Consider the following 17,841-nt stretch of genomic DNA (forward strand, 5'->3'; position numbering starts at 1 on the left):
GCAGAGGGGCAACAGACAATCAGCCCCACATGGCATTAAATCTGTGCCTGCCATATGCTTTCATTGCCATGCATCTGTAGTTTTCCCACACTGAGAACTTGACATTGCCAACATGTAGCTATCCACACATCGCGGCCTCTCAAGTCATGTAAGCCATTTTAAAACAATTCTATCCAGCCACTGACCTTGGAATGTAGAATGATTAATAACAGCATTAACCTAGGTTGATTTACGTCATGTTAATCCAGAACTATATTAATTAATAAATTACTGAATCAGTCAGTACCACTAAAACCACGTTTCTGCTGCCATGGCCTCTAGTAACCTGCACCATGTTTTGCTCTGCAAGTAAATATGTCATGACTATTTTACTTTGGGAAAACGCAAAATTCCACTAATACTAAAACTTCCTGTTTTTTGCCCTAACTAGCTACATGCCTGGACTTGAGTGCATAGATAGATTCATCTATTTTCTTTAGAATCACATAAACAATGTACTTCTTTGAAGTCCTTTCATGTTGTGTGTAAAAGACCATCTTACTTTTTCTACTCTTTCAGGTTCACTGGATTAATAACTAACAATAGAATATATCATGATACATTTTCTTTTGTATGTTTCGTGGCTCTATTTTTCCCACTTCCAATATAAGAATACAAATACTTTGATAGGTATTCTGTGCTTAACACCCCACATACATTTTCAGTAACGGTTTGTTTTTATTTTGAAGATGAACTGACTACAGTTAAATCTAGTAGTAGCCAAGGAGGACATGGAGGATTAAAAAAACATGATGGACTCTTCAGAAGAGGTAATTATCCTCACTTGAGTTTCTGCGCGGGAAAGTCACCGGACGGACGCCACAATCTTCTGAACATAGCCATACTGAGAAATTCAGAGAGAGTTGTGTGGAGCTGATATTCTTAATTAGCTTTTTAGCAACTAATTTGGCAATGGCTTGAATCTAACGGACGTTCATTAATATCAAAAAAGTAAGCACTAAAGCTTTAAAAAAAACTCCTGTGCTTGTCCTTGAAAATTTGAGTCAATGGCTAAATTTTGGTTCTCTTATTTGATAGCTCCTCGCTTGAACCGGCCATTGTTCTGGCCCTACTTCCCTACTGTCTCAAAGCTCTTATTCCTGCCCTGAGGAGCGAGAATCAAGGAGGGATCTCCGAGGAGCTATGAGCGAAGATACACGAGAGCAGCCTTCCCGGAAGCCGTGCAGCTGAAAGCTGGTGCTATCTCCCCCCATACAGCTGACAAATCCAATGACGCTTCAGAGGAAAGGACATCTCATCCCTCTAAAAACACATTTCCCTGTTTCCTCTCCCATGCGTCCTCAGTGGGACGGACTAAGACGCGAGGAAGGGAAGCAAGTGAAAGAACTGTGGATGCAATTTAAGAATGAAAGAATATGAATGGAATTTCTTCACAATAGATATGTTGTTTACAGGGTCAGTGTGCAGCATGTAGACAATAACACTTAATTGAATCATTTTGTTAGTGCATAAGGTCAATAGTCATAGTCAATATTTCCAAACAAAAGGAGGAAAGCTTTAATGGAAAGCTGGGAAGACGTTTCTTTGATTTGAAGTATTACAAATATAAACACCTGACGAGAACATAAACAGAAAACAAAAGTGAGAGTGAAGGGATTGTCTCATATCGAAGCTTAAAGCTGCCTGTGGCTACAGAAATTAACATCCATCCTCTTTTGAAAAGAGTTAGGCAGTTAGTGAGAGGGAGTAGAGTCCTGTCAAACAGGACCTGAGAGGGCAACATTCACCCCAAATGTCCCAGAGCTTTGTTCAGTTTTCCTGTTCATGATGTCCTGTATGGTAGAGATGGGCAATGGTTCGCTTCTGTCCCTCCGTGGGGCCTGTAGCAAGTCCACCACCTCGCAACTGGGCTTTGGACGCCTGCGTCTTAATGCCCGTTTCTCCGCCCGGGTCTTGGGTGGAGGGAGCCCGTCACAGATTCGGGTGCAACCTGTGGTGATGCCACAGAAGGAGGGGTCATCTGAATGCGAAGATCCCTCCGAGCTGCCTTCTGACGGCGAGTCTCTAAACATAGGTTGAAGTAACCTTTTTGTAAGGGGTGAAGATTTAGTGGTGACAGGTACACCATTACATACAACAGCTCCATTACACAGTTCTGGAGCAGCATGAAAAGAGGGTTTGAGCGTCTCCACTTTCTCCATGGGTTTCATCTTACGGCGTCTCCTCTGTGTGGGACAAGGTTAGGGAGAAAGAACTGTTAACAACTGTCAGATACAACCAGTATTTCAAACTGCACTGCAATAAATTCATCTTTACACACCTTTCTGTTAGGTGGACAAAGACTCTGTGTCTCCTCTGAGTGCAGCATTTCTAGGCCTGTGAGCCAAAGATTAATGTTAATTTCTACCAAGATAGGAAAAGGTTCAATTCTGAAATGAAGATATTTGAGAAAACCCTTCAAACAGATTATTATTACCATGATAGCACTTATGTAGTAGAACCGTACCTTCAGTAGCGGCGAGTGAGTGTATGAGTGGATAGGAGGCACTCCTCTTCAAGCCAGTCTCATCACAGGAAGAGAACTGCCTATTAAGGTAACAGTAATGGTTGAGGAAAAAGACAGCATAAAGCACCAAGTCACGGCTGTGTCATCACTTAAGATTCCAGCTGCGATGCTCTTGATGATTAATTGTATCAATTAACTGGCTTAATGAGTAAAAGCTGTTGAAGGCACAGTAACCTCTGCCTATTAGCCGTTATAGCCCATTTGGAAATTCCACTTAGTGCTTATTCACACTTACCCTCTTCACTAGAGCTTTGTCCTTGCCACCATGTATGTAAAGATACATCTAAGCTTTACTGGATCTTGATATAGATATAGTATTTGTACATGGTGTAAATTTTCAGCAGAAAGTAAAACTGTACGATTGTCTTGCTACCTTTCAGGACAGCAATAGGTGTAGCTCTTAGATATGGGTGGCTCTGGTTCTGTGTTTGGAGGAATAGTGGGGATGCGGCAGTGGTTGGCACACAGCAGCAGGCCGAGACACAGACACAACACCAGAGACAGCAGCAGGTAGTTCTGCCTCTCTGACACCTAGGAGACAGACAATTGATATTATAAATAACAAAACAGCGGCAATGTCTGATGTGACAAATGGAGAGACAGAAAAATACAGTGAAGAAAATGTCTAACAATTCCATACGTACACATTCGGAATGTATTTCAAAAGTTTGGATCAGTAAAATGCCAACGCATTTGGTAGCCTTTAAAGATGTTTCTCAAATTATGTGTCAGGACCCATTTGTCATCCTGATGGCTTGGTGTAGGAAAAGACTACATTGACTCAGTTTGCTATCAGGGTGAAAAAAACTCCTGGTTACACATAAAGGCTTTGTGCCTGGAGCATTGTATCTACCTCATTCTGCAGCTGGCTGACTCTGACAGACAGGTTAAGAACCAGCTGAGTCACATCCTCCAGCTGGCCCTGCAGCTGCTGAATAGACTCAGTCTGACGCTGGTCCTATGGGAGGAAAAGGACAACAACTGAAGCAACTACACACACATTCACATCATTGAAATGGTATGTGAAGCATTACATATAGTCATTTTACCAGCTGGCAACTGCTAATACAAAAATATTGATTAGTGCATTAAACCTAAAGCAGAATGCTATTGGAAAGATGCACTTGAAACTGAAGCAGCAGCTCAAATCTGTGGCAATGTTGTACTCAGCCCACCAAGATTATTAATTGCATTTTAAATCAATATAACAAAATGATTTTCGGACAAATCAAGGTCAGACAAAAAGCATATATCTCTACATGGCAACTGGCTGCACAAACCTGTGTGCCCTCTCATTGCTCACCTGCTCCTCTGCTATTCGAGAGGTGTTCTGGAGTTTAATGATGGTTTTGTTGAAAGCCTTCTGCATCTCCTCCATCTGCTTTCGATACCTTGAATCAAAACATGGAAGTCGTATTCGTATTCATACTCAGTTTATACACAAAGGCTGGCAACCATACAGTACTTTTTTGTTCCTGTAGCACTGGTGCGTGTCCCTGTTTCTCACCTCTGGCTTAGCTGCTCCAGGTAGCGTCCACTGAGTGACATGTTCATCTCCAGGGCCTTGATGCGGTTGTTGAGTCTCATGAACACAGACTCCTTCTGGCTGGAGCCATGCACTGGGTTCCCGTTCTGCTCCGTGCCATTGGGGGGCTCTGCATAGATGTCTAAGACAGACGGTGAGGAAGGCGAGGAAGGCCTGCCATCTGACGAAGTAATGATGTCTTCCGCGAAATCCTCGGTTTTAGTTTCTGTGATGACCGAGTGACCACCAGAGGGTTCAAGTTCTGTAATGGTGTCTGGAGCAGGGAGTGATATTTCACTGTCAGGTACAACTAGTGGGTCCGGGTGATGTTCTATACGAGGGGAGGTGGTGGGATGGAGAACTTGGGATTCATCTGCCTTATCTGGGGTTTGAACAGGGGCATTTATCTCTGGTTTAGGAACCTTAATGTCAGACTTCTCTTCTGTTAGTGCCACTGAGGCATCATCCACTGTGGCACTGACACTGGGTTTTACATCGACCGAGTTATTCAGAGAGGTTGCAGGCTCAATGTGCTTCTCTTCAATCAGCCCATTCTGGCTCTTTTCTGGCTTTAGCTCCCTCGCTGGTTCCTCAGGAGACAGCTGTGGTGTCTCCACAATAGGGGAAGGTTTGGCAGAGGATGAGTCGGTGGCAACGGGCGTGGGGAGGTTCGAGGTTTGCCTGGGCTCCAGCAGGGGAGGTTCGGACATAGACTCTTTATGAGATTCTACCGTGTTTCCTTGTGGCGTTTCTGATGGGCTCTCTGGCTCCTGTTCAGAAGCTTGTTCTTGTTTATGGGGCTGATCTGTCTCACTGTGGTCCGGCGGAGGTTCAGGGCAAGCAGAGGGGGACAGGGGTAGTTCCCAAGTGGGTGTTTGGATGGGAAGAATCATTTGCTTTCTGTTCATGGTTTGGCATTTCCTGTTTTTGGACAGCAGGGTTGAACACTGCTGATGGAGATACTCCTGGAGGGAAGCTGCGCAAGAGCAAGAGGAAGAAAATGAAGGAAGTAGTGAACAGTAGTTTTGGATTTCTTGTTGTCGCTCATGCTGATCCCTTTTCTCTTTTTCTTCCTCTAACTCCTCCTCCTTATCCAAAAGGATGATTGTAGAGCTGATATGTTCTTCCTCATCTTTCTCTAAAGGAATGATAATTTCTTCCTCCACTGGGGGGAGCTCTTGTTTGCTTGTATCAGCGGTAGGGGTCTCTGGGACAGAGGTCTCTGAGGAAGGGGCTACAGCTGCAGGGATATCGGGGTCTGGTAACATCTCTTTCGCTTCAGAGTCTGGACTAGAGAGGGAGACGGACAATATAGTACATATAAATAAATACAGTAAAGGAATGGCATAGTACAACACATTAAAAGCAATTTTACATAGGTTTTCATATAGACTAAAGATAGATCATAAAGCATCACGACACTAAGTCATATTTACCACTTTCCCTCCATTTCAACAGTATAAATAACATTTCAATCGGTCAATGATATTTAATTATGTTTTTTTGTTCAACTCTGACAAACAATGCCAGAGTTAAGGTTAGTTGAAGGTGTAAACGCACCTTCAGTGATGAAAGATGTAATAAGACTCATGACATGTACTCACACTGAAGTAAGGTCTGTAGTGGCAGTTTGAGAGGTGGTTTCAAGTTGGGTTGATGGCTCAGTCATGTTCGCTTCCTGTGATGAAAGGTTGCCTACAAAACGTAAATACGAAAAATAATATTGAGAGTAAACACACATTTATAATTTTAAAAAGTCATCGCCAACATATTGTCAACAACTGACTAATAATAATAGTGACTGGATCTCCTTCAAAAACGTAAAGGCTGTGAGACAAAACTGGATGTGAGAGCTTCTATGCAGAAATGTCAAGCTGATTGTGAGATGGAGTTAGATTTTTAAGTGGCATGTGACACGTGCCAGTGTCATGTACTTCCGGTACTTCCGTATGCCAATTGCGATTGCGTGTGAATTGACGCCGTAGCGAGTAGCATTAAAGGGCGAAAATCCGTGTATAGAGATTGGTCGGGGTGGAGGATGGGTAAAACACAGGACTTTCACCCAGGAGCGCGTCCCACGTGTGACTTTGTGTCCCATGAGTGATGTTTCCTTTCCACGTTTGTTCTTTTCCTAAACCCAACCCAACCCCGTTCTTTTCCTAATCGCAACCGTTTCTTCTTTTCCTGAACACAACCCGCGTGTGACGTAACCTCGCGATAACACGTAGCCTCGCGATAACACGCCACTTGGCTTTAGGAAAGTGGCACATGCCAGGACATGCCACTTCCGGCTGCCACATGCCACTTAAAAATCTAACTCCTACTGCTGATTGTGTTGGTCATACCTTGCAACTCTGGGCCTCCGCCAAGCACATTGACAGCAATATTATTTACCATGTTAAAAATGACATCTGAAGAGAAAATGGAAACACCAGAGCAACAAGTCAATACAGTAATAGGTTTTGGGATCATTGTAGACATCTTTATGCAATACAAATACATGTTTGGTATACTTACCCTTTGCTGATCCTATCAGATTATTGGATAACTTGACTTCACCAGGTGCATATCCATTTGGATAATCTGTAGGGAGCAGTGCATTTAATAACACACATCAATCTCATGACAAAACCTTAAAAAGACAATGATAAGTGACTGTAAAACCATTTGGATTTTGGCACAGTGACCATAAACATAATGCCTGAACACATACATGAATGGGGTAATTTCAATGTAACAAGTTTATTATATTATCCTCAAACATGATACAAACTGTACCAAATGGGTTAGTGTGTCTTTCATGCTGACAAATGTCCAAATGTATTAAATACATGATGTTCTCAATTTTTACCCAAGTCATCATCCTGATCATCTGGCCTTTCTGGGGGATCAGCTATCTCCTCGTACTCTTCCACCATGCTTGTGCCAAACACCCTGGCAAAAAAGGACATCAAAATTAATTCTATAACCAAGCTCATGTGAAATCTATAACCAAGCTCATGTAACAGTGAAATCTATAACCAAGCTCATGTAACAGTGAAATCTAATCTATCTAGCCACTTAAAAGTGATCCATTGTCAAGTCTTTGACCAACACACAGGTCATATAGAATATAATAAGAGTCTTTTTCTCCAACATGAGAAAGTTCTGATTTCTGCCATCTCTTTTGTGCGCAAGCTTCAGCCAGATTTATCTTTATATGCTACAGAAGTGGAAAGAACAGCTGCTAACATATGCATTAGCTCTCCTTGTTCCCACCAGAGGCTTGATAGTGTTGTACGGGTGAACTGCCCATGACCACATGCCAAATATTACATAATATCCCTTGACACCATTTAGAGCTCATGCATGATGCAACAAGCTATCATTTGGAAAACACACTTTAAGACCAACTGGTGTATGTGTTGTTGATTGAAATAGAAAAATGAATAAATCAACAACAAAAAAACATACAACACAAAACAATACAAAGTACAATGATAAGAACACAACACATCCATAGCTAAATCTACATGTTACTTAGTAAAGTTTCTCACTTTAAACAGTTTACAATATTAAAATTGTGTTAAGAGTATGTTAGAAAGACTTTGCCTGGATATTACATACCTTATGAGACTGAGGGGACAGAAATGTTCAGAGCCAAAGTGAGAGACCAACTCTACCTAAATAATAATGCAAACATTATTCAGAGTATTGTACCCTGCACAAATAAACACTCTCAGCAGTGGTTGTATTATTTACAAACAGCAAAGCAGTGATTTTGTTTTGTTGTAAAATCAATACACTTGGCTAAAATGAAACTTTGAGGGACTGACTGCCAATGTGAGTACATCTGAGGAACATCTCAGTAGAGGGTAAGTTAGATGATTTGACATACTATGCTTTATTATTTGAATGGCAACTGGTGGTTATCATTTTATCATGGGTTATCAAACATTCATTATGTGTGATATGTTTGTGTTCAAAGACTATTTATTTAAGTTACAATGGGTTATCAGCTAGCATAGCAAGTTAGATCTGAATCTGTAATCACACCACTTAGATGAAAGAAAGACACAAAATGCACCCCCCTCCATGTTTACTATTCAGCTCACACAATCACAGACCTCTACAAGAAAAGCAGGCTAACCTTTATGTACTTGGTGAACATCTGAAGCAAGAGAGACAGAAAAAAAGAGAAAAGAATTAAAGAGACATGCATTCAAAGCAGGTCTGAGAGTGTGTGTTGGTTTTCATTTGAGTCACTTCAGAGGCAAAATGCAAATGTCCAAATCTAGAATGTAAAACACTGTCCAAACTGGCCTAGTTACATTTTACATTTCATGAATGTGCTGGTGCCCTTATACAGAATAATGTATCATATGATCACACGGAAACTGTTATATACAGAGGTCAAAACCTCCTATAATACTCTTATCATTCTACAGTGAAGGGGCTAAAACTTAATTCAGAGAGAAAGTATACAGAAACAGCAGTTAAAATACTCACCTGCAATAAGAGATAACAGCAATTCCTCTGCAATACTTTAGCACAGAATAGAGACAGATGCAATGGTCGTGTGACTAGAAAAGCTCACCTTCACATATTTAGCATAAAGATGCTCATCTAATGGGAAGCTCTGGACTGTGCGTTCATCCCGGGCGTGAAAGGTTCCCAGCTTTAGCCACTTGTTTGTTGGATATCTACAGGAGTAGATTTGCGCAACATAGTCAGTTCAGTGATATGGATGTCTGGGAGTTTTAAAAAAATTTAAAGAATGTCAACAGTGGTAATATACGGTACTGGTAGATATTGTACGTATGGTAGCTGCTGTTTGGGAAAAACACAGGAGCAGCACAACTCATTTCACATACGTGAAGAAGGTTCGGGAGACCTTGATGACTTACACACAGAAGCATTTAATGAACACTCAATTGAGGAGACAATTAGGCAGGCAGTACAGTTTAATCACGATGTGTTACTGTGCAGTGCCGTCCCAACTCTGAAGTTCCTGTCTTCCTGAAAGTGTATTTAAACTCGTGCTGGAGGCGTTACGTTTAGCTGAACCTTTAAAGTGCTCATATTATGCTCTTTTTCAGGTTCATAATTGTATTTAGAGGTTGTACCAGAATAGGTTTATGTGGTTTCATTTTCAGAAAACACCATTTATTTGTTGTACTGCACATTGCTGCAGCTCCTCTTTTCACCCTGTGTGTTGAGCTCTCTGTTTTAGCTACAGAGTGAGGCATCTCACTTCGGTACCATCTTTGTTGGGAGTCGCACCTTTGCAGTAAGTACTACTAGCTAGTCAGTTGCAGAGTATGACGGCGTGCCATGCTAGCAGCTAGGCAAGCATTATAACGTGTGTTACAAAGTGACGCACATTCGTCACGGAAGTAAAGGCTGGACTACAATAGAGCTGTTTGGAGCAGTTTGTGAACAGTGTTTTCTGTTGGAGATGGTAAGTCCCTTTGGGGTGGACTTTGGGCTTTTTCACTTTGTAAACCTATAACATGCACAAAAAAAGATATATAACACAATAAAGGAAAGGGGAAAAGCCAAAAAGCATAATATGATCACTTTAAGGTAAACTAAGATATTGCAGGCGCCATAAAAAAGATGCTGAAGCCTAATCCTTCATCTCTCTCTCTGGGAAGTACACTAAAGTGTGGCTGGCCCTCCTACCTCCAAACGGAGACAGTCCTGAGACAAAACATTCCCTTATCATACAGCAGACTAGATTCCCTGAATCTGTAGAGACAAATAATTATACATGAACAGTTTTGGTTATTAGAGACTGGCCGAATATTCTCGTCCCCTGACCTGTGACCTATGAATGACCTGATGTTATCTAAGCGTTCCCTTTAGTGTCAGCATACCACAACGTGGTATTTCCGGAAATTCCACCACAGTTGCAGTGCATACCTATCACTGATGGAGACAAGAAAGTCTTTGGGAGTAGAAGAGAATAGCTCAAAGTTAGCGATGTCCAGCTGCTTCACCTGAATGGGCTCACAGAGCTCAATGATGAACCTGGGCGAGAATGACAAACAAAGCTTTAAAAATTGGCTTCAGGTGGAGATGAAAATAAATGTTCTTAGGTTGCATCTGTGAATAGAAAGCAGAAGACGCTTGCATAACTACATACCAGATTTTATTACTACAGGGGTTGAGCATGTACAAGTCCATGTTCTCCTTCAATATGGCTGAAGTGCTCTGTATGGAACAAATTCACAAATCAATATGCGCTTATATTTGTCATTTTTATCAACATCCAAGTCCAACAGAGTAAGCAGATTCTTCAGTAGTATGTCGTATAACATTACCTTTGCCTCTGGGTTAGCGCCAAGGATCTTGGCTCCACACTCCACTGAGGCGTAGTTATTGAAGTTCTTCTGGACCTTCTTCACCATATGAGGAGCCACATTGTTAGAAGTATGAGTAGACTGAGCTATTGGGAGGCCAAACATAAACAAGTATTATGGGGGAGTTTTAAAAATTCAGTCCTTAAGTTTCACACATACACCAGAATATGTTATGTTCTGGATCATCAATCTTCAATTGTAACCTCACTCTTTTCATTCTCGACCTCCATCATCTTCCGCGTCCACTCATCAAACGTGGGGATGTCCTCGGGGTCTTTGCTGCTCACACTGGGATCTGTGCCTGTGGTAACAGGGGAGCTCGGGTCCTGTCAAAGATAATGAGAAAATGAGAGCTAGGGAACCTCCTTTGGTAGAGAGAGGAAAATAGTTCACATGCTATCCGAGTTCCTTACTTGCTCTTTCAGCCCATGTGATGTGTTGGCCTCCAGATGCTGTGTGCTGTGAGCAGTCTGAGAACTCATTGGTGGGTCAGTGTGGGTTTTAGTACCTGTAGTGTGAACATTGGAAGTGTTCTCCAGAACCATTGGAGGACTGCGGGAACAAAACAACAAAAAAAGAATTGTTGGTTTGTTTAAGAGGGTCAGAGACCCGTTTGTCTTTTAGGTAGAACTATAACCAAATTCTACGGTGGTCAGGCTCACAACTAAGAGTGAAAGCCAACTTGACAACAATGCAAGAGAAATGTTATTTATATCTTTTTAGCTCACTGAGTAGGGCACAGGATTCACCATACCCACCTATCATTGTCATATTGCTTGTTCTCTTCTTCTTCTTCTTCTTCTTCTTCACAGTCAGCTGGAGGCAGGTCAGAATCAATGACCTCAGGTGCAGCTACGTCAGCTGCATCATCTGAAAAACTGAGATGAAACAACAATCCACGTTACACCTTTTCAGCATTTTAATTTGCAGGGAAACTTCACAGAAAAAAAAAAATATTTCTTCTCATACAGTGCTGTAACCCGAAGCAACATACAATTTCTAAAACACCAGAATGAGATACAGCAAAGCATTTTTGTGGCATTTTTCCAGATAACTGACAGATTAAATGAACTGAACAGCTCTAAATAAGCCTGGAGGTAATAATATCTTGCCTATCTTTGATGTTGTCTTGAAGGTTAAGAATGTTGGTGTTGTCTTCAAGCTCAGCAGCAAAATCAGAGACAGGGTCAGAGGAAGGCAGTAGGGAGGCTGAGTCCTGGTCTTGAGTGATGGAGGTTTCAGGATTTTGATTTTCTGAGCTATGCTCAGTTTCTGGCTCAGGTTGTGAAATTCCTTTGTCTGCCTCCATCTCTTCCTCTATAATAGGCTCCTCCACCTCAAAGGCCTGATGGATAAACAAATAGATACTTGAGCTGTGGAGGGAAATGTTAAAACGGTTGGCCCATTAGCCAGAGTTGGATTTATCAACCAAACACTTAAAGCTTCAAATGTTCCAGGAACGATCAATAAAAAAGGACTGGATGGTACGATGCGTATGATTGCTTATCCAGGTCTAAAACTGTTGTGCTGCTCTGGAGAAAACCAAATTGTAAAGCCTTTGGAAATTTTAGCTTAAACACGTCTTTGAAATCATCACTCACATGCATTAAGCAAACGTCACAGCACAGAAATTATCTGTACTAATACGTTCATTTTTGCGATAGTCACATCTAGGTTTTAATGTACCTAAATGCTGCAACTATACTGTACCTCTAAATACTGTTTTTTGTCCACATCCTGTGTTGTCTGCTCCTCTTCTTGCTGATCATCCTCTATCAACGGCTCATTTTCAGGTGGGGACTGGGCAGGTAAGACCCAGTTTTCCTCAACCTACACACACACACACACACACACACACACACACACACACACACACACACACACACACACACACACACACACACACACACACACACACACATTGACAACATGAAAGAGTTTGTTCACAGAAGCCAAATCATCCACAAATCTGAATAAGAAACAATTATTTTTGCTAGTCCATTAATTCAAATACTGTTGTGCAACTACTGATAATCTGATATGAGTCTAGCATGACAGCAGGTTTCCTGTGTTGTTAAATGAGCTAAAAATATATAATGAAGCGTATGGTCACATGAGCTATTTCATACAGCAACCTGTGAAACCTCTGGGCAATGAGGTGGGTGGTTGTACTATGGTAGTATACAGCTGATGCTACCTGGTGATGATGAATCTTTTCCTCTGACTCTTCCTCCGAACCGACGTCCTGTGAGGACACAGGCCTCTGGGCCTCTTGGTACAACTCTGTGCAACAGACATAGCAACTAGGGTACCTACGAGACGAAAAGTGAACGACAATCAGTGTCATAATACCATACAAGCCACATTTTTCTGAATATGGGTCACTTGTTAATGCATTAGGGAAAATGTCCTGGTATCTAGGAAAGAAGTCTAAGTACTGTACAGGGATATTCATAAACTATTTTATTAGGCATACTTAACATTTGTATTTGTCTGCAGTGAGTCATACTGACACAGTGGAAGCTGCAGCCCAATGTCCCAGCGTGACGCACTGATAAAGTGCATGCGGCCTGTACCCCAACAGAGACAATTTCTCTTATCTGTTGGCCCACAGGGGATGTTGTCAAAGTAAAGAGACACACCTCTAACAAGTGGCATATTGCTCAACCTGACTGTAAGGCTGTGAAAAAAACAAAAAAGCAATATTTTTTAAATGTTATTTATATTTCAATATGTTCCGTTTTTGTCTGGTGTCTACTGTCTGAAATCTGTATCGGCCACGTGTTCAGTTCAAAAATAATGAATAACATTCACTTCTTTTGCTTCTATAGTTTGTTTTCTAGTTGCATTATATAGAGATATTAAAACCCTATCTGTTGGTTTTCAACACCACAGTTCTGTTGGGTGACACTGTGTCAGAAACAATGGTCAGGTTCACAGTGACTGTGCTCACTCCTGGCAGGAAAACAACACAAATTAGCAGTAGCAAGGCTTTAAATAGTTGCAATAATAAAGGAATGTTCCTGTGGGGGGGGTCCTCCTCCTCGTACAGTCTCAAAGGCCAAACTCCAACAGTGACTGCAAACCTGTCAACAATCCAGGTCATTATCTGGATTTTATTCTTGATTCCAGGTCAGGTACTTTACTTGGCCACTGGGCATGGCTGGCGCAACTCCTTTGTTGATCTGACTCGAGGGGCTAGACTATCGACAGACATTTTACTAAACAACAGAGCATTTGTTTTCTCATTTAAAGCTCCCAATGGAGCAGTGTGGTGTGAAGGCAGTAGACTTAACAAAGAAAATGGTAGGAAATTCAAGGGAGGTTTTTAGGTGTACCCTTCATGATGAAATGGTTCTTACCCCTGTGGCAAGCCTAAAATGCTGTAGCCTACATACTGTACAGTAATAACTTTTTCAATATTCAAGAGTAATTGGTCAAATTAAGTTCAAGAACAGGCAAGAATAGAATGTAAGTGTTTAGACAGCAGATTGGATATGAAGTGAAAATAAATAAACATGTCTCCCACAAGTGCAAAGAGCATGTGTATGTGTCAACTCCATAGACTGTATAAGGTCCACTCTCATCAAGATTGTCTTTGAGGCACACCTCTGACTGACACGTGACCTGTGACTCTCTCAACTTCAGTCACATCAACATCACTTGACATGATGCATCATTGATTACTCACAATTTGTTACCTGTATAATAATCTGATAAGATTAGTAGTCTACATAGCGAAATGGTGTCACACGTATGATATTTAGGATTTCATGCCCTAAAGGAATTAGAGGTAGAACAAATAATTTATATTCTCACATACAGTGATTTATGATGCAGCGGTCGCTTAAACACATTGATATTGAGGCACCCAGCATATTGCATGTATCCCTTGGTGCTATGGTAGTATTACTACTGTGGGCAAAATACTGTCATCGTATTGTATCATGCGTTACCTTTTGATTCCTAGCACTTATTCAAAACCTTTAAATTTAGGCCCACAATAATCCAATATTGCCATAAAAACAACCCTACAATGGTCTAATACAACAACGTATAAGGGCTACATGCCACGGTATGATGACTATGGCAAAATCTCTGATGGTGGCCAAATTCATATTAGAGCCTGACCGATATTAAAGGCCGATATTAGGCATTTTCCAAACTATCGGTATCGGCATTTATAATGGCCGATAAATTAATATTTAAAAAATAAAATAAAAACAGACGAAACACCCTTCAACCATGTTATGAGTGTTGGCGTTGCATAGTTTGTCCACCAGAGGGCCCTGTTGGCAACTCGTGTTTAACCCTTTAAGTTTCATATCTTAAGTTTGTATTTTTATACATTTTATTTATCAGAACTTTAATATATTTTTATGTTCCTCTGTTCTGTTGTGACAATAAAACAAACAAGTTTATTTTTAAACTGCATTATCATCTTATTTTAGTGAGTTTAGTTATTTATTTTAAATATACATCGGCCGATATATTGGAATATCGGATTTTTAAATCACCAAATATTTGTATCAATATTGGCCTTAAAAATCCTTTATCGGTCGGGCTCTAATTCATATCATCTCACACTGACAGTAAATATCAGCCAATCCTTTTTGAGAGCAACAATTAAAAAAAGTGTCCCAATTTGACATTTCAGTTAGCCAGCATGCACAATACCAGGGCCCTGGGGTTGTTAAACCTGAATGTAATACAGCTGTTAATCGTGTTTGTAAGTACACCTGTGCTTTCCTGCCATGACATGTCTGAGTGCTATGAATAAGTGAATTAAAGAGGCGCTATGCAGTTTTGGCCATTTCTTCACCGTTTTCTCGCTTTTTGCTCACAGGTTTCTCTATAGAGCTCCCCCTACAGCTTCGGAATAGATATTTGGCAGCTCCTATGTTTACTTGTGTCTGACTCCTCGCTCGTTCAGTCTGCCGTTTCCTCTTACTCTGTTCCTCCGACAATGCTTTTCTAGCTTTCTGCTTCTTTTTTGCCGGCTCAGCCATGACGATAGTGTGAAAAACTCCATCGCTACCTTGTCAGCCGGTTTCTGAATGGGCGTATGTGTGCAGTGCCGCGAAGCAATTCGTTACATCGCGAGACCTGATATCACGCGATCCTTCCTGACGCTGTGGCCAGCGGCTTGCCGGCCGAAAGTTACAAGGGTGGTTTTTCCGCTCACAGGCGCTAGGGGGAAGCAAGACGACCACCATTCAACTTGAAAAAAAAAGTCATATAACCATTCCAATGACTCCAAAGCTGTTCAGTTAAGGTAAATTAAGCTAAAAAAAACTGCATAGTTCCCCTTTAACATCTATAAACTGACAAAATTCTGCAGCCTAAACACATTGGCTTGTTACTGAATTGTACTTTGCCAAGAGTATATATACCAGACATTAAAAGGTCAAAAATACTATCACCCACAGCTTCACTTTAAAATGACAGACAAAGCGTTGCTTGTGAAAGTAGGGCAGGTCAACATCACTAACATAGATCTTAATACCATATTACATCATCATACCCCTCCCTCCCTTCTCTCTCTATCTAACTTACAGTGCAGTAGTCAGTGTGTGTTATGTTTTGTTACAATCCTTGTTTGTTACATCATGGCTACAGCACATAATCATCCTACATAATCTCCCTCTCTGCTGCTGATTTTACTGTCTGTTACATTGTGTTTTTTGAGCTCAAGACCCATCTGTTTAGACTTGCTTTTGTTTGTTTTTTTACGGTCTTTTGTTTTTAGCTTGATGTCTGCATTTCACGTTTTTTGTTCTGTTTTTGTGTTGTGACGGCTGCTCTTGAAAGGTGCTATATAAATAAACTGATTATTATTATTATTATTATTATTATGGCTACTACAGTGTTCTGTCAGACTTACATAGACCTAACAACCTCCAGCTTTCAAGAGGACTGGCGTGACTGACGTGAAAGGCCAATAATCCTATCAAGAGCTGATGAACCAAATCTGTGTAACGTCGGCTAGCTCTGTGACAGACAGTATGGTCGTGGGAATCAACAGCCATTGATTTGATGTATTACTCGGCAGATTCATGTGTGTGTAGCACAACAACATGATTGTTTTAGTCAAAAGTGACGTACTTCATACACGTTATGCTTGTCAGTTTGTGCTTAAAGGAGATTCATACATGACACAAACTTGTGGTGGCGGATTACATTTATGTGGGCTAACTGCTAAATCATTCGGTAGTACATAGCTATGTCAGGAGGTGGAGGGCTAACTGTTAACGTTATATGTGTTAGACAGTTACTAACTCAGGTACAAATTGATAATTAGCTAGCTGTGTTATACCTAGCTGACAGGCTATTACATTGGGTGAGCAACTCAAGCTAATAACTCTTAACAAGTCAGAAGTTAGCCAGGTGCCACATCACAGCATCATGTTAACGCTATAGCTAGCTAATGTAATGCGTTAATAGATTTAAACCTTGGGTAACGTTTGTCAGATAATTTGTTACTTTTCACAGCTAATTACATGTTAATAATAAAGTTAACGTTACTCAGTTCAAATTGACAAATCAACTCACCAACAGCATAACGTTACAGCTACACATAGCCACACTGACACAACTCGCCATAACAGTGGTATCATCTTCATCCCTCTCCTGCCGGGACAGACATGCTCGCCGTACTCAGAAATAGCGTTGTATCCTTTTAGCAAGCAGTCTTGACAGTCTCTTGAGCTAGGACATAAATTCACCCGCGGTTTCCTGTTAACTTAGCTGACGCTTGCTGTTTCACGGGTGAAGTGTGATGCTAGCTCGCTGTCTATGTCACCCACGCACAACCTGCTACCGATTGTCAGTACGTGTCAGCGGTCAACTGTCCAATGAAAAGGCAGAAAGGCTGTTGCGCAGTTCAAACTGTGTGTGTGTGTGTGTGTGTGTGTGTGTGTGTGTGTGTGTGTGTGTGTGTGTGTGTGTGTGTGTGTGTGTGTGTGTGTGTGTGTTGGGAGCGCTCGTTTCGGCGGCTCTGGTTGCCCGAGTGGGTGGTGCTTTTCTTCGTGAGGTTTTTAAGCCGGGAAAAAGAGGTTATCCTGCTTTCAGATGTTATCATAATTGTGATAATTACGACTCACGATGACAAAATGGACCCACAATATGATAAATATGATTGATACACGTGTCACCGAGATGTGGTGTTCAGTGGGTGGATAACACAGACGAAAGCCGTATCAACAGCAACAGCTGATGGGAAACATATGGGAAATATACTTACAAACATTTTGATTTATTTTAAAACCCGCGTTTTAATCAGTTTGAATCATAGACTGAATAAAACAGGTTTGAATACGAAAACATACTGTACATCCATGACCAGTAAGAGAGGAGGTTGATGGGTAACTGCGATGCAATAATGTTGAAAAGCGACCCGCATTGTG

At 41.2% G+C, this 17,841-nt stretch overlaps 1 protein-coding gene across 4 annotated transcripts; it reads right to left on the minus strand.

Annotated features, from left to right (window-relative positions):
* Positions 1–1,473: 1,473 nt before the first annotated feature.
* LOC116045635 (SUN domain-containing ossification factor-like) lies at positions 1,474–17,285 on the minus strand. Of its 4 annotated transcripts, none has more exons than XM_031293391.2 (24): positions 16,988–17,285; positions 12,633–12,747; positions 12,146–12,265; positions 11,548–11,780; positions 11,194–11,313; positions 10,849–10,987; positions 10,644–10,761; positions 10,397–10,521; positions 10,219–10,286; positions 9,996–10,103; positions 8,668–8,773; positions 8,221–8,241; positions 7,698–7,753; positions 6,943–7,025; positions 6,609–6,674; positions 6,437–6,502; positions 5,696–5,786; positions 4,074–5,381; positions 3,870–3,957; positions 3,420–3,524; positions 2,940–3,097; positions 2,507–2,598; positions 2,321–2,376; positions 1,474–2,225 (listed from the first exon to the last, which is right to left on the minus strand). In XM_031293391.2, exons 1-24 carry the CDS (start codon positions 17,056–17,058, stop codon positions 1,758–1,760), a joined length of 3,981 nt encoding a protein of 1,326 aa, XP_031149251.1. In that variant the 5' UTR covers positions 17,059–17,285; the 3' UTR covers positions 1,474–1,757. The 4 variants fall into 4 exon arrangements, with proteins under 4 accessions (XP_031149251.1, XP_031149260.1, XP_031149269.1 ...); XM_031293400.2 differs by having other exon boundaries at positions 2,507–2,586; positions 16,988–17,284; XM_031293409.2 differs by lacking the exon at positions 8,221–8,241.
* Positions 17,286–17,841: the final 556 nt, after the last annotated feature.

Source organism: Sander lucioperca, chromosome 9, assembly GCF_008315115.2.
Source record: "Sander lucioperca isolate FBNREF2018 chromosome 9, SLUC_FBN_1.2, whole genome shotgun sequence".
In the NCBI taxonomy this organism is placed as follows: Eukaryota; Metazoa; Chordata; class Actinopteri; order Perciformes; family Percidae; genus Sander; species Sander lucioperca.

Bases quoted from the DNA above. Each gene is read 5' to 3' on its own strand.
- LOC116045635 (XM_031293391.2), bottom strand. From the start codon at position 17,058: ATGAAGATGATACCACTGTTATGGCGAGTTGTGTCAGTGTGGCTATGT. The intron at 11,314-11,547 runs GCAAGATATTAT...GTTTCATCTCAG, and splicing joins CAAGACAACATCAAAGATAG to TTTTTCAGATGATGCAGCTG. The intron at 5,787-6,436 runs GTATGACCAACA...TACGTTTTGTAG, and splicing joins CGGAGGCCCAGAGTTGCAAG to GCAACCTTTCATCACAGGAA.